The sequence below is a fragment of the Cucurbitaria berberidis genome, assembly GCF_010015615.1.
Source record: "Cucurbitaria berberidis CBS 394.84 unplaced genomic scaffold K460scaffold_4, whole genome shotgun sequence".
Classification (NCBI taxonomy): Eukaryota; Fungi; Ascomycota; class Dothideomycetes; order Pleosporales; family Cucurbitariaceae; genus Cucurbitaria; species Cucurbitaria berberidis.
Window position 1 is genome coordinate 1,409,973 of NW_024468938.1, and position 27,538 is coordinate 1,437,510.

At 50.4% G+C, this 27,538-nt stretch overlaps 11 protein-coding genes across 11 annotated transcripts; 6 read left to right on the forward strand and 5 right to left on the reverse strand.

The window, feature by feature from the left end:
• Window positions 1-187: 187 nt before the first annotated feature.
• K460DRAFT_418246 (uncharacterized protein) lies at window positions 188-1,747 on the reverse strand (the record flags this gene model as incomplete). The annotated part of the gene is made up of 2 exons (XM_040937928.1): window positions 188-1,604; window positions 1,671-1,747. 2 exons carry the CDS (start codon window positions 1,745-1,747, stop codon window positions 188-190), a joined length of 1,494 nt encoding a protein of 497 aa, XP_040785686.1.
• A 512-nt stretch (window positions 1,748-2,259) lies between these two features.
• On the forward strand, window positions 2,260-3,838 carry K460DRAFT_418247 (uncharacterized protein; the record flags this gene model as incomplete). Its single annotated transcript, XM_040937929.1, has 2 exons — window positions 2,260-2,924; window positions 2,974-3,838. The coding sequence occupies exons 1-2, from the start codon at window positions 2,371-2,373 to the stop codon at window positions 3,836-3,838; spliced, it is 1,419 nt and encodes a 472-aa protein (XP_040785687.1). The 5' UTR covers window positions 2,260-2,370.
• Window positions 3,839-4,059: 221 nt separating this feature from the next.
• Window positions 4,060-6,979, forward strand: K460DRAFT_315102 (glutaminase A). The gene is made up of 4 exons (XM_040930302.1): window positions 4,060-4,371; window positions 4,457-4,551; window positions 4,608-6,034; window positions 6,093-6,979. Exons 1-4 carry the CDS (start codon window positions 4,198-4,200, stop codon window positions 6,827-6,829), a joined length of 2,433 nt encoding a protein of 810 aa, XP_040785688.1. The 5' UTR covers window positions 4,060-4,197; the 3' UTR covers window positions 6,830-6,979.
• Window positions 6,980-7,743: 764 nt separating this feature from the next.
• Window positions 7,744-9,087, forward strand: K460DRAFT_356894 (uncharacterized protein; the record flags this gene model as incomplete). Its single annotated transcript, XM_040931996.1, has 1 exon — window positions 7,744-9,087. The coding sequence occupies one exon, from the start codon at window positions 7,744-7,746 to the stop codon at window positions 9,085-9,087; it is 1,344 nt and encodes a 447-aa protein (XP_040785689.1).
• A 657-nt stretch (window positions 9,088-9,744) lies between these two features.
• On the reverse strand, window positions 9,745-12,099 carry K460DRAFT_396511 (uncharacterized protein; the record flags this gene model as incomplete). The annotated part of the gene is made up of 1 exon (XM_040936106.1): window positions 9,745-12,099. One exon carries the CDS (start codon window positions 12,097-12,099, stop codon window positions 9,745-9,747), a length of 2,355 nt encoding a protein of 784 aa, XP_040785690.1.
• Window positions 12,100-13,147: 1,048 nt separating this feature from the next.
• Window positions 13,148-16,056, reverse strand: K460DRAFT_368048 (uncharacterized protein). Its single transcript, XM_040933699.1, has one exon. It carries the CDS (start codon window positions 16,020-16,022, stop codon window positions 13,206-13,208), a length of 2,817 nt encoding a protein of 938 aa, XP_040785691.1. The 5' UTR covers window positions 16,023-16,056; the 3' UTR covers window positions 13,148-13,205.
• A 1,355-nt stretch (window positions 16,057-17,411) lies between these two features.
• Window positions 17,412-18,469, forward strand: K460DRAFT_407495 (putative sterol desaturase; the record flags this gene model as incomplete). Its single annotated transcript, XM_040937080.1, has 3 exons — window positions 17,412-17,958; window positions 18,020-18,086; window positions 18,139-18,469. The coding sequence occupies 3 exons, from the start codon at window positions 17,412-17,414 to the stop codon at window positions 18,467-18,469; spliced, it is 945 nt and encodes a 314-aa protein (XP_040785692.1).
• A 220-nt stretch (window positions 18,470-18,689) lies between these two features.
• Window positions 18,690-19,598, reverse strand: K460DRAFT_139913 (uncharacterized protein). Its single transcript, XM_040926741.1, has one exon. The coding sequence runs from the start codon at window positions 19,401-19,403 to the stop codon at window positions 18,909-18,911; it is 495 nt and encodes a 164-aa protein (XP_040785693.1). The 5' UTR covers window positions 19,404-19,598; the 3' UTR covers window positions 18,690-18,908.
• Window positions 19,599-20,394, forward strand: K460DRAFT_139914 (uncharacterized protein). The gene has a single exon (XM_040926742.1). It carries the CDS (start codon window positions 19,794-19,796, stop codon window positions 20,202-20,204), a length of 411 nt encoding a protein of 136 aa, XP_040785694.1. The 5' UTR covers window positions 19,599-19,793; the 3' UTR covers window positions 20,205-20,394.
• A 1,172-nt stretch (window positions 20,395-21,566) lies between these two features.
• K460DRAFT_288692 (FAD binding domain-containing protein) lies at window positions 21,567-23,655 on the forward strand (the record flags this gene model as incomplete). The annotated part of the gene is made up of 5 exons (XM_040929065.1): window positions 21,567-21,847; window positions 21,931-22,375; window positions 22,525-22,994; window positions 23,120-23,318; window positions 23,416-23,655. 5 exons carry the CDS (start codon window positions 21,567-21,569, stop codon window positions 23,653-23,655), a joined length of 1,635 nt encoding a protein of 544 aa, XP_040785695.1.
• Window positions 23,656-25,482: 1,827 nt separating this feature from the next.
• On the reverse strand, window positions 25,483-26,144 carry K460DRAFT_356900 (uncharacterized protein; the record flags this gene model as incomplete). The annotated part of the gene is made up of 3 exons (XM_040931997.1): window positions 25,483-25,692; window positions 25,831-25,960; window positions 26,023-26,144. 3 exons carry the CDS (start codon window positions 26,142-26,144, stop codon window positions 25,483-25,485), a joined length of 462 nt encoding a protein of 153 aa, XP_040785696.1.
• Between the last annotated feature and the right edge of the window lie 1,394 nt (window positions 26,145-27,538).

The window sequence follows — 27,538 nt, forward strand, 5'->3', positions numbered from 1 at the left end:
TTTCTTTGAATCATAATAAAGCTTAAGCCTTGCTGACTTCGATTCTGTTGCCTTGCTGTAGCTAAATTTTGCCTTCCCAAGTCCTGCATGCATGACACGTCGAGCACGTGTTGTGGTAAACTTGAGTGGCTACGATCCATATGCTATCTACACCAATGCGCAAAAGCTGGAGAGACCCGCAAAGTCCCTAAATGACGAGTTCAGTTCGCGTCATCTCCCCACTTCGGATCTCCCGATCGCAAGTGCGTAGACCCTCGCCATTGCCTGCCACGACGATGGGATCGACCTGGTGACTACGCTGGGTACGGCGGATGTGTTTGCTAGGGCTAGCTGAACTGCGGGCAAGGCGTGTACCGGTAGATATGTTGGCCGGTGTGATGCTCTTCTGAGTATGGGATCGGCGGGATGATAATTGAGTCGTGGATGCCTCAGTTGGAATGACTTCAGCGCCGTTTACGCTGGAAGACTTCTCCTGAGAATTGCCCATAGTGCAGTGCCGGGCAACATGACCTTTGGCGCTGCAGTGGAAGCATGTGGGTCGCCTTTGCTTCTTGGATGCCCCACTAGCAGCAGGCTCGGGCGCAATCGATACAGTGCAATTGCGGGCGATGTGACCCTGTCCATTGCAGTTGTGGCAGATCACTGTTGGGTGAGCTTTCTTCGCTGTGGCGTGCAGAGCCCGGTTGACCGACGCTGGTGGCTCGATGACAGCATTTTTCGCATCCTCGGTACAGTTACGCGCAAGGTGACCCTCACCGCTGCATATGAAGCATTTGAATACCTTCTTAGACTTGACTTTCTCATGCTGTGCTGCAGCCGATGAGGTATGCGGGAGGTCTCTAGTACCTTGAGTGTCACCAGCCCGGGTGTCGACGTGGGGTTTCGAGTCTAAAGGCTTCGTCGCCTTGAGCTTCTTCTTCGACTGATCCTGTTTCGCCATCTTCTTGGCTGTAGGAGGGGTGCGAGATGGCGCAAGGTTGAACCGCTTGTCGAGATACTTCTTCGACCACAGCACTTGACGGTTGGTCGTGCGCTGGTAATATTGCTTGCCAACCTTAACTCGGTCGGCCAGAGTGTCCTGCATCGCCTGATCCAAAGCCTTTCCAAATGCCTGGTCCAACTGTGCCAACTCCAGGTAGGGCGTATAGTTGCATGTCCAAGGGTTGATCATCTCTTTCGCGAGACAATCAATGGAAAAGGCGTGCATGGGCGGAACCGACGTTGCGAACAGCTTGATCTCGTCCACGCTCGGCAGCGAGTCGTAGAACTTGCCCTTAAGGCGGCCGATTATCCGTGCCATCAGTGACTTGTAATCGAGGAAAGCGCATTGCTGGTAGAGCAACACCAACTTGTCGAACGTGAGACCTGCGAAGGACTCTAGACGTTCCGGATCAGCCTGGCCAGCTTGCATATATTTGTAGATCCAGATAAGGGCGTTCTTAGACCCGTTCGGAATGTACAGGATGGTGCCGCGCTCTTCTATCAGCTTCTTCTGCGCATAAGGAGAGAAATATGCCAGTAGATTGGTCGAGGCGTTTTCGAGAGCGATATATCGATCGCCGTCTGGGCCAACTACGATGTTGGCCTTTGGACCCTTCTTGAGCCTACTCACCGTTAGCCGCCGCCCTCATTATGTTGCTAATACCGAGGACAGTTAGGCATAAACTTACTGTTGGAGCTGGTATGGCGCCATGGGGCCCGTATGCGAGGATTTGGAGTCGGTCGTAGTAGTTGATATAGCCGTCATTTCGATAAGATGTTATGAAGCAAGTGTTTGCTCTAGATATGGGTGATCTTTCGGTGGCACGGTGGGGCGATTGCGAAAGAACCAAAGAATGGACAAGGCGCAAGGGCTTGGGAAGATTTGAGACCTAGTATACCTGGGTAATCGATGATGTTGACGAAGTAGACCTTTAGAGAGTAGAGAGTAGAAATATGTTGAAAGAGAGTTAGTGGGTTATATATCGAGGGGCTGTGTGACCATGAAAGAGCTATCGATGCACGTACCCGCGAGCTACCAGTATAATGAGGGCTCTCTCTCACTTACTATAACCTATCCGGCTTACAACAGCCTGGGACTCACCGCATAAGGACTTTATTGTTGCGTACATTGGCAAATATTGCGTTTTACAATATGATTGTTGCCTAGGTGAGTGATTGCGGTTGCTGGTGTGGTCGAATGCTTTCAATATCCTATGAACTTTCGTAACCAAATACGCTAATGTAGGTAGGCGTAGCGGGGCGCGGACGTATGATGGCCTGTTGTTGTTGTTGCGCTTTTGATGACTTTCACTCTACAAGGAAGATAGAGCCGACTTTGGTTTTGTCGCCACGCACGCTCTTTTACCTCACACCCGACCCATCACCACCATGCCAAATTACCGTAGCATCAACATCGCGCTGCACTCACAGTTCGATGTTGAGACACTGCCAGAATATTACCCTGCTCCGAAAGATAGCTACATCGCGCGTGGTATCACCGGTTTCGTCCCCGAGCTTATCAACAACGATACCTCGACATGCAGCGTCTACATGCCTGCCCTGCCAGGTAGCACATTTTGGATTGGTTACTCGGTCTCTCCGCCGGTTCCCGCGGGCCACTACTTCCTCTTCAAGCTGTACATCAACGGCAAGCATATTGTAAGCTGGTCAACGGGCAAAGAAAATAACTGGAGGGGAAAGACTATGTTTGGGCTGTATGAGAGGCCGGAAGATGAGGAAGGCAAGAGGAGAGTCGAGAAGCGGGTGCTACGCTTCACGCCGCCGGACAGGAAGGACAAGAAGTGGAAGGACGTGACAGACGTGTTCGATGAAAATGCTTGTATCGAGATCAAGGTTCATCGAGCACACGGAAGGAAGCGGATAGAGCGAGAGCTGGAGGAGTACAAGAAGACGCAGCATGCGAAGAAGGGCAAGGGAGTCGAGTAAGCATAAATATCAAACTCGAGAGTGCAATGACGTTAACAAGAATAGCCTGGTGAATGCTGGCCGCGCTGGCCCATATCAGCCAAAACGCTTCTATAAGTTTGCGCTTATCGATCCAGTCGACCAGCCGTTCGCGACGTTCCGATACTATTACCGTACCTGGACTCAGATACGAGAACTAGGTCTACTCGACGAGGAGTGCAATGGCGCCGGCGAAGAGAACGACTTATCCGTCATCGAGCCAAACGAGGCTAGCTACCGCGGGGTGGAGGAAGACAGGCGTAGTCATGTCTCGAGTAGGGATTTCGATGAAGGCTTTCGAGACTGTAATAATGGCGCTGGCGGCGAAGAATGTTCGGGCGATGGCCATGGGGATAACAGAACGGATGTTAGCAAGTGGAGTCCAAGCAGGCCATTAACACCAGGATGTAGGGCAAGCGACACCTCTGAGCAGCCATACACCTACGTCCCACGTGGTGCACCCGACTCTAAAACCAATGCAATAGACGAGCTCTTGAACCACCAAGCCCACCAGCGGATTAGCTGCGCGCACACCCCGCCCCGGTTCTACCGCCTCTCAGTACCACCATCGGTGAAGCTCGACCCGCCTGAGCTAGCTTCGCGACGTCTACCGCCGATTCCTCGGAAGAGTGAGTCCTCGTCATCCATAGCATACCGTCCTCATCCAGCATATCCTGACCCTGTCGGCGACTGGACTATACCCACTCCGAGCCCCGTGAAGCCGCTTAGAGATTGTGTTTCCACACCGCCCATGAAGCCACACAAGGACCATGGTCGTTTCGCGTCTTCGTGGATAAACATCATGTCCTCCACCTGGAAGCGGTGCGGCACACAGGGCTCAGGAGGCTCCAACGACACGAATAGCAGGGAAGGAGCTCGTAGCGTGCCTTGATGGTCTTGTCATCGGTTTGATGACTCGACGCCTTCAGTGTTGGCGAAGCGCTTTGGTTCTTTTGGTCTTGATGTGTACAACGGAGGAAATAGCATCAGGTTGTCGTTGTCGGCCTTGAACATGGGATGGATGCATGATGCATGAGCCTGGGGTTATGCAAGGCACGTGCCGCCAATTGGCTCTTGGCCAACCCCGCAGAAGAGCTACCCCAGTTTCTAGCTCCCATCGTCCTCGGGCGGTACCTAGTTGCTCTATATATGATAGAGATAGGACGGCTGGTTTCACCGTGTCTGTATTGAGCTTTCCCGTTCGTTGTTCTCGTTCCTCAACTCCTCGCACTGTGCTGCACCGGCCACGTAATGCGGCTATTCACCGTCACAGCCGCGGCGCTTCTGGCAAGCGTTGCGGAAGCTTCAAGCTTGACTCCACCTGTTCTTCCACTGGTTGTGAGAAATCCATATCTGAGTACATGGCTAGCGAACGCGCGAGAAGCGCCGTGGAGCCAGTGGCCCATGTTTTGGACTGGCGCCGAGGTATGTTTCCTAATGATTGTAGTAGTAGTCTGTTGAAACAGCTATGCTTCGGCCCTCATTATAGTACTGACGAAGCTCTGAGTAGGTTGGCTTTGGTGTCCTCGCGTCCCTTCCCGATTCAAACCAAGTATTCCCACTCCTGGGCCGGCCCCACGACTCGCTAGAAGACGACAGTAAAGAGTCCGCCTCTCCCCATCGCACCGGAAACGGCCACAGCTAACCCGTCCGTCTTGCAGTTATACCATCGCGTACCCTACATACAAAGGCGCCAAGTATGACGCATCCACGACGAACCTCACATACTCGATCCGCACGTCAGACAAGATCGCCGCGGCCCACGACGTCGAAATCACCCTCTCCTTCCTCTCGCCCATTACACCTACCTCGACTCTGCGACAGTCGATACCGGCAGCTTATCTCTCAATACATGTCGAAGCAAGTGTCAAGGTCAACCTCTATGTGGATGTCAACGGACAATGGGTGAGCGGGAAGCGGGAAAGCCTCATAGAGTGGGGCCTGACCGAATACGAGGCGCCAGGAACAATAAAAGGCTTGAAGACATGGAGGGTGAAGCGTCAGATTGAGCAACTCTTTACCGAGACGAACGACCAGCCCGAGTGGGGTCAGCTGCACTTTACTGGGCCAGCTGATGTTCGCCACGAGTCCGGTACCTCTGCGCTGCTCCGTCAGCGCTTTGCCCGGACTGGGACGCTGCAAAATGTGGTCGATGAGAACTTTCGCGCCATAATGGAGGATGAGCCGGTATTCGCCTTCGTCAAGGAATTCAAGCCGAAGAACTCGTCGGCTACTGCATCAACCGCGAGCAAGAGTGTGCTATTCACCATTACCCACATTCAAGATCCAGTCACGCAGTATGCTTCTGCTCGCGGTCTCACCTTCATGCGTCCGCTGTGGAAGTCCTGGTTTTCGCAGCACAGCAAGCTCATCCACTTCCATTATCTCGACTTTACCAAGGCCAACAATCTGGCGGGCAACTATTCGGAGCAACTTCGTATCGATGCCTATCAATCAGGATCCACAAACTACGTTGATATTGTTGCTCTATCGGCTCGACAAACCATGGGCGCGACCAGCTTCTCTGGAACACCAGAGAACCCACTGCTCTTCCTGAAGGAGATCTCATCGAATGGCAATTCCCAGACGGTCGACGTTATTTTCCCTGCATTTCCTTTCTTCCTTTACACCCAGCCTAAATGGCTTGCATATCTCCTAGAGCCGCTTCTCGAGCATCAGTTGAGTGGCCAGTACCCTAACAAGTATTCGATGCATGATCTGGGTGCCCACTTTCCCAACCTGACTGGCCATGCCGACGGAAGAGATGAGTACATGCCTGTTGAAGAGTGTGGAGATATGCTTATTATGGGGCTGGCTCTAGTGAATTCGTTGAGCTATAATTCCGATGTCGAGTCTCAGTCTATCTGGTCTACTGTCGGGAACGACGCAGACTACGATGATTCAAGCGAGAAGCCCTTTGCCCTGATGAACATCGGCTCTCATGGTGGAATTGAGTATATCGATGAAGCCTGGGGCGGAGGTACAAAGGGAGTCAAGCAGGCGAGGAAGTGGTTGGAAGGTAGTTATGAGCTGTGGAAGCAGTGGACAGGCTATCTTGTCGAGGATGCTCTTGAGCCCCACAATCAGCGTAAGTCATATGCACCACGATTCGGCGCGTTTCACCAAGCTGATAATCTGTCGTTCAGTCTGCACCGACGATTTTGCAGGATGGCTTCCTCTGCAGACGAACCTGGCGTTGAAGGGCATTGTCGGTATCAAAGCCTTTAGCGAGCTAGCGGATCTCCTCGAGCGGCCTGGCGACGCGAAGCACTACCGCAACATCTCCGAAACGTACATCAAGAAGTGGCTGGAGTACGGTATCTCGCGCGATGGTTCGCATGCTAAGCTCGCATACGACTGGTATGGAAGCTGGACGACACTGTATTCGCTTTATGCCGATGCCGTCTTGTGCTTCCACCCTTCCATCACAAACGCGACCTCCACGTCATCATATATGGGCTCTAACGGGCATGCACAGGAGCCTTTGACATCGGATGAGTTGTCAGGAGGTCGAACTCCCATCACTTCGGACTTTATTCCCAACCACATCTACAAAATGCAATCAGACTGGTACTCTGCCGTCATGCAGAAATACGGCCTACCACTCGATAGTCGACACCTTTACACCAAATCAGATTGGGAGTTTGAAGCCGCTGCCGTCGCAAGCAAGAAGGTGAGATCGGAGATTTTGGATAGAGTGGCGCTGTGGTTGAATGAGACGGCTACGGATCGCCCGTTTACGGATTTGTATGTCACAGAAGGGGACGGGGGTTTTCCAGGACCGTGGTTCTTTGCTAGACCGGTTGTTGGGGGTCACTTTGCTTTTTTGACGCTAGAGAGGGCTTGTGGTGGGAAGACGAAGGATGTGATGAATGACGAGTAATGAAGCATGGCAGTACTGATGTGCTGAAGTAGTTGCATAGTAAATAGGATATATTAAGCTGCATTGCCTAAGTCTATGAGACTGAGAACAATCGCATACTCTAGTCTTATTCTAGTTAGAGCCTAGTAATAATCGGTTCTGGATTACGGTACTTTACACTCTAGCGCCCATCTTAGTTGTTCAAACTGTCCTTGAGTCCCAGATCACCCATGGATGACATCTAGGTCGGATCCCCGCAGGAAATTCTCCGTTTTTGGTTAGATTTTGGGCATCGACTAGATGCCCTGCCTTGTTCCACCTTCTTTGTTCTTATACAGCACGATCTCGCAACCCCTGTGCTCGACCTTACCAGTTTATGCTCATATTATTCTTTGTGAACAGTAAATCTGGTGCTCAAAGACGCTGTTGCTGGCCACTAACGAGCTTCCTGAGCTGCATGTTGTTCAAGTTGAGGTCATCGGCGCTTCACCCGCTAAGCGCATTTCTGCAACTCCTTCAGACCCCACATCTCATTCAAACCCTTTCCGCACTCAAGACATCTGCTGCATGTGGTGGCCAGCATTAGTGCACGTGATTTTTCGTGAGTCTCGTTGCAGGCGTGTTCTTTATGTCTACGACGGGTAGGTGGCTGGCCGCTAGCAAGGTTGCCGGGGGACACTAAATCACTGGGGCCTATCATCCTTTATTTGAAAGAATGGAGAAGCTTGAAAGAAACCCTAGGGCTGACTTCGGTAGCTTTGGTGCCAGAAATGTGTCTTTGTCTCCGAAATAAGTTTTGAACAAAGCCGAACGGCTTCAAAGGCATTTTAAAGTACTTCACACCCAGATGTTGCTAGGACTAAAGTTACGCTGCGAAAGCCCAAGCGACGCTTCCACGGAAAGCAATATCAAACGCCACTACACCAAGCAACAATATGGTCCTCTATCACACAAGCGGGCGAGTCGTGCTGGCTCACGAAATATACCTCGAGGAGCAGGCACAAATAGAGGCGGGTGACGGTAAAGGACGATACACGGATCCAATTGATCGCCTGAAAATATTAGATACCGAAGTAACGAATCCACGCGAGCGAGTCTTCATTGTCGTTGATACGCAGCAATTTCAGACACTGTATTCATATCGCGATCCCACGGCTTCCAAAGAGATCTTGTCGCAGTTTTCGAATGAAACGTCCAAAAGATTCCCACCAGAAGGTATTGATAAGGCAACATTCATGAGTTGTTCTACTTTGGCGGATGACGTCTTTCGCTGCGAGCCGACCGTTCGCACGGTAACCGTACCTGCTACGTATCCTCGGCAATATACATACTACCATTCGTGGAATTATTTCAATTCATGCAAGGAATACAAGCCTTTACTAGTAAAAGGGAAGAAATATATCAAAGGGCTTGATCATCAGATGGCTTACATTCGACGGGACGAAATAGAGGCCCACCTCATACCTTGGTTCAATAGAATGGAAGAGATAGTGCGAAACAAGGAGCAGCCAGAAAACCTGAGAAAGCCAATCAGACAGAGCGACCTACCCATAATCGAACCATCTACGGAGCTGTTAGTAAACATTCATTTGTACAATGCCATGCTGCAGTTTGGGCTACCCAGATTCGTCCAGCGAGACGTCATCGATGCCCTGGTATTCCAGATGTACCAGACTAAACTTAACGCCTGCCATCTGGAAACCTTGGAAATTACTGTTGGTCGCTTCTACGGCCGAGGGGTTGCCGTACTGGATCCTGTTATCAACCATTTCATTGGGACGTATGCCTCCCGGAGCGCAGCTGACCGCAAAAATCCAAACGGCCTCCCAGCGAGTTTATCCGAAACCGAGAATCCTGTCCAGGAGCCACAAAACCAGAACGGAAAGCGGAAGTTCCTCGAGTACTCCACCGAGAGTGGTATTCGAAAGCAATACCCAGAAGACACAGTAATCGTTCCACCTGAACTCCCAGTGCTCGGGCACTGCATCAAGCACTGGTCGGGCGTTCGAGGAAATGGCTCGACTGTTGCTGCGCACACTGGGTACCCATTGAATGTAGGAGTCTACAAGAAGTTCTTCAGAAGAAACGCAACTACTGCACTTGGGAATAAGGTCTACAACACAGGCTTTGGAGATGATTACGAAGAGTATAGCACTTATCGCTTGAATCGAGGCAACTATGATGAGAGGGCAAGGAGGCATCACGCAAAGCACCCTGCTGGAGTTTCACCATCACCATCACCGCCGGACGCTCCGGTGATCGAGTTAGATGACATATGAGGTTCCTTGGCTGTCTTCTCTTTCGCAAAGCTACCATCGCGGTTGTTTTGTATCATACCCATAAGAGAATATTGTTTTGTCGCTTTCGCTGGGTTGTTTTTAGGTTAATACCAAGACTTGCAAGCTAATGCTTTCGGCGTTGTACAATGAGCTCCTTTTCTACTGATCCCCATTATCACCCCTTTACGTTACGGTGAATGTAAAGCGACCTTCAACAATATGTAGAGAGAACGACGCGCGCTCTGATGAAGAATCAATATTATTTGCAAAACATGTACTACTTAACCTCACTTTCCAACCTAGACTGTTGCACTGCAGTCTCGTCCGCATGTTGTAGTGATGAATCTTTTTGTGTATATTTTTATCTATTTTACGTATCAAATTGATAAGCCATTTAACAAGAGTTCTGACTCTCGTTAGATATTTGGTATCCTTCGCTACCCGTTTCGCCATAAAAATCATCGATGCTACCTCCCATTCAACCAACCTCGTAATCCCAAGTGCTCTTCGCAATGCGCGCAATTGTTGCGTCGCTGCTGCGCTTTATTGATTCCCAATTTGGTGCCTCCTAGCTCTAGCGGTACTTCTCTTGACTGCAAAGGTGGCTAAAAGCGGTTTCCAGCATTTCCCTTCTCTCAGCCGAGTTGTTGAACTGTTCTACAACTCGCTGTCGCTATAATCAACTATGTCCTCATCCTCATATCCAGCCCAATGCTGAGATACAACTGGGGTCTGTGAAGGGATCATGATCTGTTCTACAATGGTGTCTTTCTCCGCAATTGGCTTGATCCATACTGAACTCTCATCCTTTTCGGCAGCCTCATCCTTTTCCTTGGGCTCGGGCTGGTGGCTGTCGTGGCGCAAACCGTCTTGGGGCTCCTGATCGACAATGTCGTGAGCTCTTTGTGGCTCCTGGTCGTTGGTATTGTCGATAGTCTCATTCCCTGTGAATTTCTCCTCTTCAGTGGGAGTGTTCATCGAGCCAGTGGAGATACTCTCCATTTGCTGGCATGGTGCTTTCAATTCGTGATCGTCCGACTTCGTTAGCGTACTATCAGCTTCTTCTGGAGTTTTCGTAATACCCTCTTTTGCACCCGTGTCCTTCTTTTGCTGTGGCATCACCGTGGAGCTCTCATCTGTCGTGGACCCCACATTTGCGCCATCGATGGATATTTCTGGGGCTATAGTAGGTGCTGATACCGGGCTAGCCGGTGCCTTTACGAGAGGAGGAATAGACTGTGCGGTGATTGACTGCAGGGTCTGTGTTAGCGATGTCGCTTGCGTAACTGCCGCCGTCACCATCGCCGCTGCTGCTGCGGCAAGACGAGCATACGAAAAGGTGGTCCAATCAATGATATCTTTGTCGGAGTCGCCCTTAGTCTCTGGTTCCGGTGCTGTCTCTTTTCCCCAGCCAATTGGACAAGTGTTGTCGTACGGGAACCATCCCTTCGCGCCAGTATCAAGTCGCATGCCGTACGCCAGCTCAATGTCATTTTCTTCAAAACGTTCGCTAACCCGCTCGAAAACCATGACAGTAGAGCCAGAAATGATTTCTAATAGGCCTTGGGATTGTTCGACCTCGCTGGGCATACAGGATTCCTCGACGTGACGATAATGACGCTTCGACTCTATGGGCTTCGTCCATGCAGGCCTCTTTCCGTTGAAGCGAATTGGTTGTGTATCTGGCACCCCGATGAGCTTGAAGTAGTCTGCTGCCAGCAGAAGACCACGCTCGGTTGCAACATGTACCTTGCCGTTTCGGAAATACAGGTCGCAGTCATCGATAATTCGAGTTGACTCATGCTTGGGGACATCTTCACGTCCGAAGTCACTGGACGTCCATTTCCAATTCGGTCGCCTAAGCAGTGCAAGCGCGCCTTGTCTCAGGTGAAGGGACGGCTCGGTAGAGAGCTCTACCATGTCGTTGTGCTCAATGAAATTGGAGTAAAGGATGGGCACGCTGTCTTCATCATAGTCAAAGAAGTCGAGCGGCTTGTTATCCGGATCTGGCTCGGGCACCTTGCGATCGTCATCGATTACTACTCGGGGCTTCTGCAAAACTTGATTTGCATGACCGTGAAGGCTGGATTTAGGCTTTCCTGTGTTCTGTCCTGGGATTTCCTTCACCTTGGCCTTGGCCTTGGTTTTGGGTCCAATGCTAGTTTGTTGTGACGAGGTGTGGCAGTTGTTGTCGGCAGCTAATCGCGGTTTCTTGTTCAAATGCTCCTCGAAACCAGCATCTTCTGTCCTAGCTCGCTTCGCGCTTGATAACGACGTGTGCTCTTGACCATCTCCTTTCGTTGCAGTGGGTGTATGCTTCTTAGTGCTCTCTTTGAGAGTCTTGCTGTTTGCAGACGCAGTAGTAGCTTTCGAGGAAGGCTCAGTAGGTGTTCCCATGGGCGTAGGTCTGCGGTCAACTTCGCTCTCTTTGGTGGTTACATGTTTCTCGGCTTCCTTCGAGGAAGCATAGCTATACACCGCAGCGGCTCTGGCCTGCTCTTTGCGCGGAGCAAACCTTTTGGCGCGTAAGGCCCTTCGCTCTTCCTCGCTCTGTTTCGCGAGCGGGACCTGACCGATTTGCGCTTTCTGAGCCTTTGCAGTGGCCTCGTGTACCAGCTCTTTGCGGGTTTCCTCTAGTGCAGACGAGGATTCATGTATGGGGCTCATGCGCATCCTCTTATTTGGTTGTTGCTCAGCTTGATCAAGCCTTCCTCGTTTGCGCGTCGTGGAGTTTTGCTCACGTGGTATCTGGCTTCCGAGGACTTCTTGAGGCTCTTCATTGCGGGTTATTCGGTTCTTGAGTGGCTCATGCTCTCTGCGGTCAGCATGTCTTGTATCCCCACCATCTCGTCGTCCTAATGGTTCTCGATATGTAGCTCGGCTGCGCCCTTTGACTTGGAACTCGGTTCTAGGTGTTTGCGCTTGCGACTGGGCTCCCGCCATGGCATGGATAGCAGCGCCAAATTGCTGATGTGGCTTGCGCTTAAGGCCTAGGTTGTGGGATTTAGGCATGCTAGTAGTTGAGGAATAGTTGTGTAACAAGAGTGTGTATGTTGAAGTGAGCTGCTGCGTTGTCTATACGTAGGGTGGGTACGACAAGGCATTGTGTGGGTCTATTGTCTCGCTAGCGCGCGCTCTTTAAGCTCTTTGTCACCCACATTCACCGTGGTAAACACTCGGGGGTTTCACGCGAGTGCGACATTGTTCTGAAAATAGAAAGCTCTTTGTGTGCAGCCAATGGCGTCATTACAAAAGAGAGATTTACGAGTGTGGTGAAACTATATCTTCACCGCTGTCGCAGTGGAAACTCGCAAGCTGTACCAGACATAAATTTGAGGTGAAAGATTGCATTATCGTGGCCTTATATCCTGAAGATATTGAGTTGCGAGCATACTTTGCTGAGATAAAAGACAGAGGCAACGAGGCCTGACGAGACCGCGAGGGTCTGCGCCACTGTCTACTCGTGCTTTTCATTGCTTAACGATCTTCATCAAGCGTAACTAGGTTGATCAGTGATCGGCAGTGAAAGCGGCATTCGCTGTAAATCTGACGTTTCAGGTGTTTAGACGAGGCGGGAGCAATAGTCGAGCGTTCGCCATTGTGTTTCTAGCTTGAATAGTGGCTAGTGCTCCGGATACTCTAAGCAGGTGTACAACGGACTTAGGCGGGGGTTCTATTCGACATGGGCAAAGATCTTGCCTAGTTATTTGAAGAAGCGGAGTGACGTTGTGCCAAAAGCGCCACCCACTAATGGCGAATATAGTTGCACCGGTCTATAGAGCTATACCAGTTTTTAGGGCAAATGACTTTCCTAGCGCCCCAAATATCTGATCTGAGGTCAGACTTATCGTTGTAATCTTCCTGGGGAAAGCTCCGTTCACACCGTGCTCTTTAACTCTCGCGAGACAGGTGTTACGTGTTAGGTTGCTGTGACCACAAGAGGACTGTGACTTATTTAGAGTGAACCCATACTTTGTTGATGTTAGTTACCAACGCGCTTTGATCACACTGGTCATTAGCAAGCTAGTAGCTGGAACACATTCCGACCCTAAAGTCATGTATGCATGGAATATTGTATATACATACACACATTTACTAACACACTAAGCTATCATACGCTATGCAGCCTTCTTTGCGTTCCACTTCACGGCCCTCTTCGCGGTCGTATTCTGACCCACAATATTGACATCTGGCGCGCCCACAAGAGCTAAGCTCTCAATACCCGCAACACCGTATAGTGCCGCCGCATTCGTACTGACCCAAATCGCCTCATCAACCGGAATCAACACATCGCTCCCACTAATCCTCTCCGTCTTCCACGGAGCATTAGGGGCAAGTCCGTCCTTGCTTCCATCACCGAGGTACTCTGACCACACGCGGGGCACAAGCGTAGCGTTGCTGCGATGGTGGGCCACATAAGCGGTATAGCGCGAGTGGCCCTGCTTCAAGTTGAGGTTGCCAAAGTCCTTGCCATAGCGGTCCTTTTGCTCAGCTTTGCTGGCGCCGTAGAAGTAGCAGTACTCGAGGAAGGCGTCGAAGAAGGGCTTCGTGGTGTTTTGTGCAGCGGGGCCGAAGTGCTCGATGACTTGGTCGATGGTCTCGAGCACGCCGAAGACGCCGGAGAGATGCGAGACGGTGACGTTCCCGCTGTTGCTGGGGTCCGTGGGCGGCGGCGACCATGCTCCTGTAAGGCTGTTGTACAGCGCCTCGCCGGTAACGAAGCCGTTCTTCAACTTGGGATATGTCTTGATGGCCTCGATGAGCTTGTCCCGCGCCTCTTCCCAGCGGGGACCGCGACGCTCCCACTCGATAAGGTAGGCCTGCGCGATGCCAGCCCAATCCGTGCCAAAATTGAGATAAAGAGCTTCGGGGTCGGGCTTGTAGACTACATTAGCAGCGCGGACCTTGCGTCTAGCATCAACGAGAACAAACGCCTTGTCGACGTCGAGGACTTCATGCACGAGGTCGCCCGTCCGCTCGTCACCGCCAGAGATGTAGTAAAATGTCTTCCTGTAGACCGGCGTCGCGATACGCGCCTGCTTTGCACTATCGCCCCAATGTTGCACTCCATGTCGCGTACCGAGACCCGTGAAGTTGCCCAAATGGTATGAGTCCACCTCGCCTCCGTGGCGCACTTGGTCATGCGCGAGACGGTACGCATCAGCGCGCCCGGTGCGGAGGAAGTAGCCCCAGAAGAACAAGTCAGGAGACAGCTCCGAGTTGTCCCATCCGTATCCACCGATGTCGTATCTCCATTGATGGCGGTCGTCATCATAAGTGTGGATAATATCGCCGTGATCCCAGAAACCGTACCATCTGCGCTGTTCGACTTGACTCTCGTAAAACTTGATGAGAAAGTCCATATTTGACTCAATCTTCCTTGCCGCGGCGGAGTCAACGGCACCAGGAACATCCCAGTATGCGCCAATAGCCTTGGAGTCGCGGATGTACTCAGGTTCCGGGATAAGGACCGGAGGGTTGTTAGTGTAGTTAGTAAGAGTTGACAGCTTGTCAGCTGTAGGAGTGCTATCAAAGGCGTAGAGATAGAGCTCATTTGTCCGACCGACACCATAAGGTGTATTATATCCGGCTTCGTAGTCCTCGTACGTGATGTCAAGCGCATCAAGTTGCTTTGCATACGTGTCTTGGCCAAGTCCATCGTGGAATGGCCTTATGTCCATGGGCCCGGCTTGTGGGCTGTAGAGCCACAACGTGATCGATCCTGTATCGGTCGCACCGTTTGAAATATCCAGGCTAGTAGGATACTTCTTCCAGAAGTCACGCAGGCCAAGAGCAAGACCGCCAACGGTAGCTCCACCCAGGTACGCCAAACCACCGGAGCGGGTACCTCCAGGAATCTTGACCCAGCTCTGGCCAGTCTTGGTTCGCTTCTTGAGGTTGAAGCCGTCCGAAGAGAGCTGGGTCAGTCGGTAGTCGCTCCAGGTGGGAACCCATTGGAGACGCGACGTAACGCGCTGATCCCACGCAGTTGCATTTGGCAATAGGGTACCGTTGTATTGGCCTGAACGCACAGCTTCACCGGGGTCTCGACGAAGCCCTGTGATGCCTTGTACGGCTTCATGTAGCAATCCGCCGTCAACACCGGCTATGCGAATGTGACGATCATAGAACTCTTCGCCGGCAAGGGGCACATCGAAGCGAATGCCGATGCCTGAAATGAAGTCTTTTGTCATATCGCCGTCGTAGATGATAGTATGGATGATGCGAATCGCTTCTGAGTTGGCATATAGATAGAATCGCACCGTAAATGGAAACCAATCTTTATGCGCACCGTCTCCGTCGATTGTGTGGATACCCTGAACCGTGACCAAAGAACGTGCTGTGTTATCTTCCGAAACGGTCACATTGGAGACCTTGCTGGAAAAGCTAAAGTAGTCAATTCCGGTCGGTTTGCCGTCCGCATCGTCATCTGGTGTTCCGGTCTGAGACCTCAGGATTAAGCGACCATTCTTTCCGACAATTTTGGAGCCGGTTTTGATGGAAGAGACCAAGGTGCTCCCCGACTTGGGGAACGTTGCAGTAACCTTGCCTGTGTTGACCACAACCTCATCACCAGAGTCGCTAACCTGAATGCCGTTCTTCTGTCGCCTCAGTCGCGAAAGCGTCGAGTTGCCGGGACCGGAAGCGGTGATGGTATATTCGGTTGCTGGAGAGTCGCTCGCTGCAAGAGCATGTCCAGTCCACTTCAAGGACCCATCAGGCCAGTATGCCGTAGCCCATGATTGTAACTGCGCATCCCCGGAAGCCGTGAAAGTCGTCGCATTACCAAGGTGTTGCCCACGGGGCCATGGGAGGCCAAAAGTCACTCCGGCGAGGTATTCCGGCGTGTCCTCCAGCCATTTGACCTTTACAGAGTTGCTCTGAGCGGTCGCACAGCTGACCAGGCCAGCAAGCCCTACGACAGCCCTCAACATCTTTGAAAGAGTGGGGAAAAGAGTGGAAGGAGTCACAGCCAGATCAAAGGTTGGACTTGGCTTTCAAGGTTTCGATCGCGTCCAATTTGTACTCTGCTCCCCCGATCCGTAGACCCGGCTTCGGCCTTGTCGTCTTGTCGCCAGGGCATTGCGCGATCCAATTTCCGATCTACCATGTCAATTGCGGCAGCAAAACCGTTATCTTAGCCGCACGCCATACAGACTCCACAAAACGTGCTGCATCATCTCGAATGGGTTCGTCCGTGCTGCAAGGGCAACCGCATGTGAGCGCAACGTGGGTGGATTTGCGGGGGCGGGAGAGATCTGCACGTTGTGATGTTGTGGAAATTTCTCCGGCATGTATTTTCGGGATAGTAGTGGCCGAAGAGTCGGTCGTCGGGATGATGCGCACGGTAAACAACACTCGCGTAGCGGAAGTGTACACCCTCAAAAATGGGATACAAACCTTACGCGGCAATTTCGGGGTGTAGACGCTTATTTAAAATTATTAGAATGGAAATAGAAAAAGAGACGAGCGCAAACAAGGTTGCATTAGCTGAGTCTTGCAAGAGGTTGGCATTGAGACATGTTTATATATCGTAGGACCAAAAAGATAAAAACATACAACAGCGGGGATTCGCTAGTGGTCACCCACCTAACTACTAATCCGCCGGTATCCTGCTTAAGTACCGCTGAGCGAACGGGAAGCGCTGAATTCAAGATCCTATGGTCGTATGTGGAATGATTGGCCTGCAATAAAATTTATATCCTATTCCAAGCCGACAGCCACGAGATCAAACACTTCGGTTGGTGGCCAGTCAAACTGATGTTCTTTCGCTCTGGTCTTACAAGACGATCCTACCTGGCTGCTGCTGCTGTCATGTTAGAAAGTGTCTGACTACATGGATTCCACACCTTTGTTCGAGCAATTTATTGCCAGCAGTTGTAGCCAAGGCCGTTCGCCGCGCCTTGTCTACCGCCGTCGCGCTCTGTCTGCCACATCATGGTTAACAAACCTACCATCATGTGGCGACTACAACTGCGTAGCGCGTGGTTTAGACAGTAGTATTGTAATGCAGCAAGGCTGCAATGAATTTAATACATGAGGCGCTACGTTACTCAAAGTCCCTTTATAGAACTAGTAATATCTCAACCAGGCCGTAGGCACACTTTACTACAAGGCGCGCCTGGAGCCTTACTAAGCACTTCTAAAAACGCGATGCAAGGCTAATCACAACAAGCCTTAAAGGGATTGTGCCCCACTTGACCCCTGCCAAGCCGGAAAACGGATACAGCCCATCCGCGCCCCAGCGGCAACTTCTGCGAACAATTGTTGCCGCCTTCTCCGCTCACCTCAATTTTTATGCGCGCCGTTGCATAGCAGCCACGATGGATGTAGCTCTCGAGTTTCTCGATCCTCTTGTTCTGGATAAAGCCTATGCATGGGCGTTACCTTCTTCCGACTTCAGCTTAAGCAACTCCTCATATTCCAATCTTACCGCGGCCGCAAACACAGCGCTTATTTCTCAATGGCCGCGCGACAACATCTATCGTCAAATCTTATCGATTCTCACCATTACTCAGCTCGGCGCGACTTCCCTCTACCTTGTTTTCGGCGCCCTATCGTACTATTTTGTGTTTGATCGACGGCTCGAGTATCATCCTCGCTTCTTGAAGAATCAAGTCCGCCAAGAGATCAAATCATCGCTCTTCGCCGTCCCCTTTATCAACATATTAACCCTACCCATATTCCTGGCCGAGGTCCGTGGCAAAAGCTTGCTTTACTCCAATACAAACGATTATGGCTGGCCCTGGCTGGTGATCTCGGCTATCCTGTACATGGCTTTCAATGATTTTGCTATCTACTGGATCCATCGCCTGGAACACCACCCCAGCGTGTACAAATATATCCACAAGCCACATCACAAATGGATCGGTATGTCTTTTGCCACTATCGCCCTTTTCGTACACAGAGGTGGCAATGCTAATGACAAAAGTTCCCACGCCATGGGCTGCGCTGGCTTTTCACCCCCTGGATGGGTTCGTGCAGTCTCTGCCATACCAGTGAGTATCCCGTCGCTCTTATTCTCAAAATACGAGTTCTAAAACCCAAAAGTGTCTTCGTTTTCGTCTGCCCAATGCAGAGATATCTGTACCTGCTGCTCTTCGTTGGTGTCCAGATTTGGACCATCTTCATTCATGACGGCGACATGATTACGGGCCATTGGACAGAGAAGTTCATCAACAGTCCCGCGCACCACACATTACACCACATGTACTTCACAGTCAACTACGGACAATATTTTACCTGGGCCGACACCTACTTCGGCTCGCACAGGGCGCCGGAGCCCGCGCTAGATCCTATCCATGATGCCCTCAAGGTAATGCGGGCGAAAGGACTTGTGGACGAGCAGGGCAACCCAGTCAAACACACCAAAATCGAGTAATGTCTCATCTTCCCGGAGGGGCCGACGCGTCCGGTAAATTTTAAGGCTATTGGTTGCAGTTGCAGTTGCAGCTAAATAACTCTTCATCGTCTCAATACCTCTGGACCAACGATCGGCCTTGGATGAAAAGAATTTTCCTCGTTACAGCAATATTCATACAGCAATATTTAATGTTAATATAATGTACAAAAGACGTTCACTCAAATATCCCCGAATCTCACCTGAAAAGAATCATGCCGGTCAGATGGTAGTACGAAGACCCAACATTGACCATTGACCGTACCTAACAGCATCGCCACCGCCAATCTCTACCATTCTGGCCACCCTATTCTCGCTTTAGATGGCCGCAAAGATTAGTAGGGCAAATTATGAATCTGCCCCACCGTGTTACGCCTTCTTGATCTCAAGTAGCTTTGACTAGTCGTCTTGGGTGGGGTTATCAATAACGTCCTGCATGCTCAAAACATCGTCTCTGCTCTGATAACAGCGGTGGAGAAGTGGTGTGGTCACCAGATCGGCCCCATATGAGAACGAGGAATAATCCTCCTTCTGGCCATCTCTGCCGGGGTTGCAAGACCAACTTCACCCCAGGCCTGGAAAACAATGGTCCGCGCATGACACTCGGAGGAGACGACTCTCCGACGCTCCGAAGCCCAGGGACTTGTCCACCAGCTTGGTTCATAACAATTGCTACTCTACCACTGAGTATTGCGTCTCCGGGCTGTGCGATACGACGGACGACGGGCTGCTCAGTGCTTTCGGTACCGTTCCGAGTCTGGCTTGGAGAAGGTGAGCTGCCCATTCTGCTTTCTCTTCTGGTAGTGTGCGTCGAATAGAACATTTGTATGACCAATTCGGACGACAATTGCCCCATGGCCCGAGCAGGTGCAGTCGACATCACCAAAAAGGCAGAAAAACCCAGTAATGTTTGCATCGTTGGCAAGCTTCCAAACGCGGCATGGGTGTTGTTCGCCACGATTCATATGCCAAGTCTAACAGAAGCTCTGTCAGCGGAAAATGCCGTGGCTTCGTCTATCACGGGAACGGGGAGTGGGCCACCCGAACCTCCGCGGAACGGCCCTTCTCCATTGTCAGGGATCTCTGAGGATGGAGGACTAATGCATGCGCTTCCAATGTCCCGCTGCGTAGAACGCGTCCACAAGAGCAGTCGGACCGAAGTGTTGGACGAGATAGGCGTAATACGGCCATGATGTGCTTAAAGTGGCGTCGTGAGGTAGTCCGACCGCCTGATACGAAGGGTATGTAGGCCTTAGCTGATGCAGCGGTCGGTAGACAGGTGGATACGGGGACGTGGACTGCGGGGATGCAGATAGGCAGGGTTAGCATCGGGAATCATTGTTGCGTTTGCTCCGACGTTCTCTTCATGTCCTCGTGGTCTTTCCTGAACTGGTTGAGGTCATCCTCAGTCTGGGCGGCTTCTTGGGGGAAGTGGTCGCACTCAGTGTCCCGGGCGGCAAGCTTGTTCTTGAATTCCTCAATGATATGGGCGGTGGCCTTTAGCAGAATTTCAAGTTCTGAGGAGCTCCGGCCTGCATTTCTAGTGGCCGGGAGCGTGCTCCCTCTCTTCGCGCTCGATGGTCTGTGTGACTTGCTCGAAGCAAACCACCCAGCTCGACGTAGCAGGGCTCGCGCTCGGAGATGGTCTAGTGGAACTTATCCGGTGGGATCTATCAGCCATCAGATTAGTGAGAACAAAAGCTCGCCCTCGGTTTGAGCTGTGGTGACGGCTGTTACTCGTACGCCAGGACATTTTTTGCGGCTACCGTAAGGGCGCATGTATGAGCTTTACGTCGAGGCGGTATGACTACCATCGCGGGAATAGGTATCACCACAGCGCAGGAGGCGCCGGATGCGGGTCTTCTCAATCAAGCCGTGACTGTTCCTTATATATCATTGTTGCTCCACCTACTCCAGGCTCTTTCCATACATCCCACGATTGACCAGAACAGCATTCGGTTCAACAATCGGATTGTGCTCTACTGTTCATCTCATGAAGTGTATCGCTTCGGTGCCTAATTAATCTTGCTTGCTTTGGGAAAAAAATCGTCGATATTTTTCAAGAAGCACGAGCTTATGTTTAATAGCTATGGTCAGCATCTATCAAGACCAATCGATAGGGCCTCGTTGCCAAACGTTGCTAGCTTGATTTACAGCTGCTACGTGGACTTCCAAAGGGGAACTAAACAGCCAAAGAGCAGATGGCTGTGCTCATCCATCCCGTCAATACTTTGATGATTATAATATAAGACAACTAAGTTTCTTTAAACATTGCTTTTGGCAAAAGAGACATCCCATGCGTCAGCAAACCTAGGGGTCCACTTCATGGGCTGTGTTTTCGGCCTAATCAGAATCAGCGCTATCTACAACTAGCATCCGAATCGTACCTGGTGCCCAAATTAGCTACGGAAGCCTACGGCACAGCATGCGTTGTAGTACGCCCGTCAATTCTGCATGTCCTTCAGGAAAGACGCGGATCTAGATAGATGACTCCCTAGTAAAGACACGTAAATGTCACATGACAGTACAATGCCTGATCACTCCAGTATTAGAAGCGTGGATTTGGATCTAGCGTATCAGAACACTTCGGCTGTCGTCAGGGATGCGACTTAGCGTAAGGTGCCCCTGTACAGAGTGCCCTAGCGACAAGTCAAGGTGCAGTCTTCGCTTGGCAAAACAACGTCCGACCCTCCGCTGGATCTATACAGGTTTCAGGATGTAATATCATGCATGCATGTATCCGGATGGAGGGGTTTCCAAATCTTCTGCTTGGAGGAAAAAGTCAGCTCATCATCCTAGTGCTGTCTATCGCCAATGTTGAGCCGAGCACATACCCGCAACACTGAAGTCAGTAATTAGCCTCTACATTAAAATCTGACCATGTGGCTGACCAGCCAGTCAAAGCCCGTAGTGTGGGACCATGGGTAAGACCTAGCGTCGCGTAAACGGCGCTATCATAGCTGATTTCGGCCCGAAGCAATTCAACGCTGCTATATCTTGCACAACCGCTCGCTACTTGTGGTTCATTCACTTGACCTTATATTTCCATTGCTAGTTTCTAGCCGAATACGAAGAGAATATGGCCGCAACTCGAGATTTTCGCGTCATTATAGGTGGTGGTGGCATATCTGGCTTGACGCTCGCGAACGCTTTGGAAAAAGCTGGAATAGACTATGTTCTTCTCGAAGGCCGTGACACAATACACCCACAGGTCGGAGCATCTATCGGCTTTTTTCCGAATGGCGGTCGCATTCTCGATCAAATAGGATGCTTTGAGGCTTGCGCGAAAGAAACTATTGGTTTGAAACTTAATCACAGCCGCTACCTGAACGGCGATACTTATTCAAGCTCCGATGGCTCGTTCCTGACCGAAAAAAGGTGAGTTATTCTGGACCATCTTGAAGCTATCTCAACGAGACACGACTGACTTACCTGTGTTATAGATTCAACTACCCCATCGCATTCCTCGAGCGGGGACTTGCTCTCCGCGCTCTGTATGAGAACCTCAAAGACAAATCGAGAATCAAGCTTCAGAAGCGCATCTCAACGGTCGACCACAACAAGAACGAAGTCGTCGTCTTTTGCGAGGACGGGACCGCGGTTAGCGGCGATGTGCTTGTCGGTTGCGATGGTGTGCACAGCAAAGTCCGCCATGAACTATGGCGACTGGCACATTTACAGGAGCCAGATGCCATTGACCCGAACGACAAGGAATTGTTATCTGCGGAATACAACTGTCTGTTTGGCATCTCCACAGCCACGACTGGTGTTATTGACGGTGAAATGGGAGTTAACCATAGCGAAGGTTTTGCAATGATGATAATCGGTGGAAAAGGCAAGGTATATTGGTTTATATTCAAGCGACTCGACAAGATCTGGTATGACACTGTTACCTTGCGTCTCAAATTGTCCTAACCGTGTTTAGTACGTTCACCCTCTGCACCTTCGAATACCGGGAACGTCGACATGATCTAGTGAAAACACTAGTTATTATTCTGCTAATAATAGTACTGCGCTGACGGTATCATATAGACAAGGTGCCTAATATCCCAAGGTATACAAAGCAAGATATGGACACCTACGCCGAGAGTATCCAAGATGCAAACATCACACGCGATATAAAATTCGGCCACGTCTGGAAGAACAGAGTCAGCTGTGCTCTAGTCGCCACGGAAGAAGCTCAACTCAAACGTTGGTCATGGGGTCGTATTGCCTGCGTTGGCGACGGCGTCCACAAAATGACTCCAAACATGGGTGCAGGTGGCAACGCCGCCATCGAAACCGTCGCAGCTCTCGCGAATGAGCTGAAGAAGCTGGACGACGAAGCGGAGAAAGGCAAACCGACCTATGAAACCATTACAACACATCTCGGTAATTATCAAAAGGTCCGCGAAATGCGTCTGTCGGCCATTTTCACGGCCGCTGGTAGCGTGGCACGACTCCATGCCCTCAAAACATGGAAGGACAAGTTTTTTGCGTTTTGGGTTCTCCCATTCGCTGGCGATATGTAAGTGATCGAATGTGTGCGATAACGGGGGATCATGTTTCTTTACAAGCAACATCGAAGGCATCGAGAACAATCTTTAGCCATCTCGTCTTGCATTCCGTGTCTATAGATGCTGACTTCCTCAGGTTTACTGATATGAACTGTGACATGTCCACCGGCGCCGTCAAACTTGATTACCTACCAGTTCCGGAAAAATCACTGCATGGTAACATGCCGTTCAACCCATCCCAAGGTATGGGACATACCGAGTCAAAGCTTCTGCGAGCCGCGAAGGCTCTACCCTTCCTAGGAATCACTTCGCTCGCAGTATACCTTATGTGGGGTGTAGTACGTATCTTCATGGTTGCCTATGACACACATACTAACTTGTGACTAGGCGCTCCCACAAGTTGTTGGTAGAATCGTCGAGATACTGGAGGAGGGCGTTCATAACAACGTCGGCAAGCCCGGATTCGTCAAGCCTTTGCAAAACTTCTACGGCTTTGAGTTCATCGACAGCCGCTTCAGGGGTCTCACTGCATGCTTCGCATCATTCCAATTCGTAGACCTCATCTGCAACTGGCAGAGTTTCAGCTTCCTTACCGACATTGGGGTTATCTACGCTATCCTTCTCATTGAGAGTGCTCGCAGAGCCAACATCTTGACTTTTGCTTCCGTGTAAGCTTCCGTTCTCCTCACTCATCTCGAAACCAGCGTTAATGATACGTATAGTCCAATTATCATCGGCTACAACATGCAATTCTATGGAATTGGTGTCTTGATGGCTCTCTACTGTTTCATCCACTACATCCAGTCTCCCATCGAAAACTTCCGGTCAAGAGATCTACGCCTGACAGATATGGGCTATACTGCATCTGTTCTTCCGGTCCTCATTGCTACGCACTACATCCCGCACTACGGCTCTTTTCTCTCCTTTATCGACCCGGAAACACGTCACAAGTGGGCATGGATTTGGCAACTCTTCCCCGTTTTTGCCAGTATACTGCAGATTGTCTTGAAAAAGACCGTTATGCCTGATACGGTGCAGAGAGATAGAATCGAGGATGTGAACCGCGATCTGCCGACTATCAAATTCACGATCCTGACACTTTGCGCCGTGTCAGCCGGAACGTGGCTTTATACCTTTGCTACATCTCCGTTCTCGATGTTGACCCTCTTTGCACCGAATATTGCGGCGACTCAGACAGGAGACGAGTGGATCAGACTGTTTTTACAATTTGATCAGATCTTTTCAGCGGGCGCGTGTCTCTTGTGGTTGCTCTACCTTTTTGGCGACATGAAGAGGGCGGGTATGGTGGGAGATAGCTGGGTAAGCATCATCCTGAAGGGTGCTGCCACGCTGGTACTTGCAGGCCCTGGAGCTACCGTTGGGTTGGGATGGCTATGGAGGGAGACAGTTCTGGCGACCAAGTGGCACAAGGATGCCATAGTTTCGAGCGAAGCAAAGTAAGCTGAGGGTTACGAATCCCGCTGGGTTTGCTGTAGGAGAATATCGGACACACAGCAGTGCTTACTACTCATGGAATGAGAGGAGTGGAAAGAAGTCCATCTGGGGAATCAGTCGCATTTTGTGAAGCATTGGCCTATTAGATTGTTTTCATAAGGACTAGAATCTTGGTTCTTCAGCAGCATATAGGCTGCACGAGGTAGAGAGACTTGAGAATACAATATACAATCGTGTTCAGCCACACGAGCAAACACAAAATAGTTAAATCCTATCGCGGGGAAACATCTGAAATAGGAGGATTAAGGAAAAATACGTCGTATGCATCTGCTAGACCATAGTATTGCACTGGCGACATGTACCTCGATCAAAATTGACATGACAACAGACTCGTAGAACGTGACAAATCGCAAATATGCTCAAATGAGACACAGTCATCTAAGGGGTGCCCGGTGCTGCCGTCTTCGGTGCAACGGGCGTAAATTCCTTTGATTGAGAGCAAATAATCAGCTTGCAATCGCCCCAGCCGCCCTTAGCTCCACCCTGCTGACCGCCTTGCTGACCACCTTGATTTGAAATTGCGCCGCGGCGACCGCCAACTTGATCGTAGTGTCCATATATTTCGGAAATAGCCGGAGAAGTCATGTAACTGTTAGTCCTGAACCGGGTAAAGTAGCTTTGAAGTTTGTGAGTATGAGTGCATGGATAGTGTTTCGCGCAGTGCATGATGTTAGAGGAAAAATCAGGGTCCCTTGGATGTTTATAGTTATATTCAGAAAAAGCAACGATTTGTGAAGTATTAGGAAGCGATGCGTGTTTATTGAAAGTAGACTGTCAAGGATGTGAGGCAGTTTCACTGCACGATCAGCTTGAATGACACGGCCTGTATCACACTTCCCAGTAGATAGAACTCCTGCACTCCGCTACACGTAAAATAAAATCGTTCTACTCAATACTAAGACTAAAACAGGGATCCCATGTGGGCTCTACACCTTTTCCTTCTGACCCCTCCTTGCCATTTCCTACAAGCTATCTCGGCCCCTCTTAGTGGGTGACAATAACCTCCTCACCCGCAATAACCTGGTACGTCTTCTCCTTGGTTACCCACTGCGCGCAGCCATGATAATCCCCATATACCGTTGCGTTGAAAAAGTTGCACATGTCTGCTATGATAGGTCGTGCTTGGCCTAACTCGGCGAGCGTGCAATTGCCCTGGCCTCCCTGGGAGGCGGGAAAGGCGCAGGGCTCAATAAGCTGTGATTCAAAGCAGTCAGTGAATGTATTGTCATGGCAGGGTAATCCATTTGAGATATTGAATGCGAGCCAGTGTGAGGAATCTATGGCAGACCATTGATACGACAACAGCAGGGACAGATGTGAACGGGAGCATACGTCAGAATATGCGTTGTAATTAACGCAATGGCATGCGAAGTCATCGAATGCGCAACCATCCTCCGCGTTCGCCTTTTTCTGGCATTCGGAGAGACATGAGGGTAACCAAAGGCTGAGTTTGGCGTTATCTCTGACCGGTACGCGTTAGTAGTATGCCTAGTTATGTGTAAACGGAGAGTGTGAGTAGCGTACAGGCATCGGTACTTCTCCCAGTTTCCTGGTGTGAATGCCTGTGTGATGTTGAATGTGAGTTGAGCAGTAGCGAGGGAAGAGACGGTGAGGGTGAGGGTGGCGGTGATGACTGGGAACCGCATGGTGGCTTCTATGATACAATAGTTGGATGTATCGAGAGGGTTGCAGTATGTCTGAAATGCTGCTAAGAAGAAGAAGTGGTGCCTAAAAGATTACAAAAAGATGAGGCGGGTGCAGTCTTATATCCTACATGAGAGTATACATCATCTTTGGTCTTTTACGGCCCTGCGGATATTAGTTACATTCGGTGCTGTTGAGTCTCAAACTCGAATATTGATTTCATGCAGGAACTAACACTACTTCGAAGCCGTTGGCTAGCTATGCCCGAGTTGAACAAGCATCCTGTAAATTCGGAAGCCCAGAAATGGAACTGTATACTGAGGAAGGCCTGACTGGTCAACAAAATGGCGCTGTTGTGGGTTGAAGAATATGGAGGCAACGGAGAGAACCCTAGGTACCACATCAGCCCACAATGCACTAGCCTTAGGGCTGTTCTCACCCGCGTCTAACACCACACTAGTAGGAATCTGGACAACTTCGAGAGGGAGTACCAAATGGGATCGAAACTAAGACGAAACGAGCACATCAATGATGCTGGTCTGCGCTTGAAAGGGCTCTTGCGTCTGTATTTCGCTCATCTTGGAAGAGAAATTACACGTGCACAATTGTAGTACATCGTGTTCAACACTTGCTCTCACATTTTTAGAGCGGCTGGGTGAGTTTAATAGCTCTACTTAGCTCATATGACTGAGTGCCCGGATGTAGCTGTTCGTTGCTCAGATTATATGTGCTAAACCAAAAGTTGCAGAGCTATATAGGATGCTACGATTTATATATACTCTTTTGAAGGCCATCTTCCCTTCAATATGTACAACAACCCCAAGTTTCGATCAGATACGAAGGCATAAAACGTTTTTATCAACCGTCCGTGTTTGCTGTCTTGGATACAACAATCACCGGCTCCTATCCGTCTATATTAGAGCAGCTACACATCTCGGAGCTGGAGCTACATCACCTCATCCATATTCATGTAGTGCTGGTCTAATAAATATAAACAAAGTATATATTCTGGCAAAACTGCTAGTACCCTATAAGCCTTGCGACGCCGTGGCTGAAAGTCGGGCACCACCCAAAGCCAGGTATAGAACGATCAATCAAACAAAGTCTCGTATATTATGCTTTCTGTGGATGCCAGAACCGAGTCCGAGCCAGAGATATACTAAACTGGAGATCTTCGGACATTGCATGCGGCGTAAGCACAGAGAGCCGGGAATTCTCTCATATCACAAATATGTCGCCTCCCAACCCGCCCAACCTTGAACAGCATCATTGTATCAATCTTTCTTAGCGAATGATGTACAGTCCAGCAACCTTTTCCAACCTTAATATCGCTGCGGTCTTTTCAAGCGCCCCGAGATTTGCGATTGCGATGTTACTGCCCTCACGAACTGTGCTC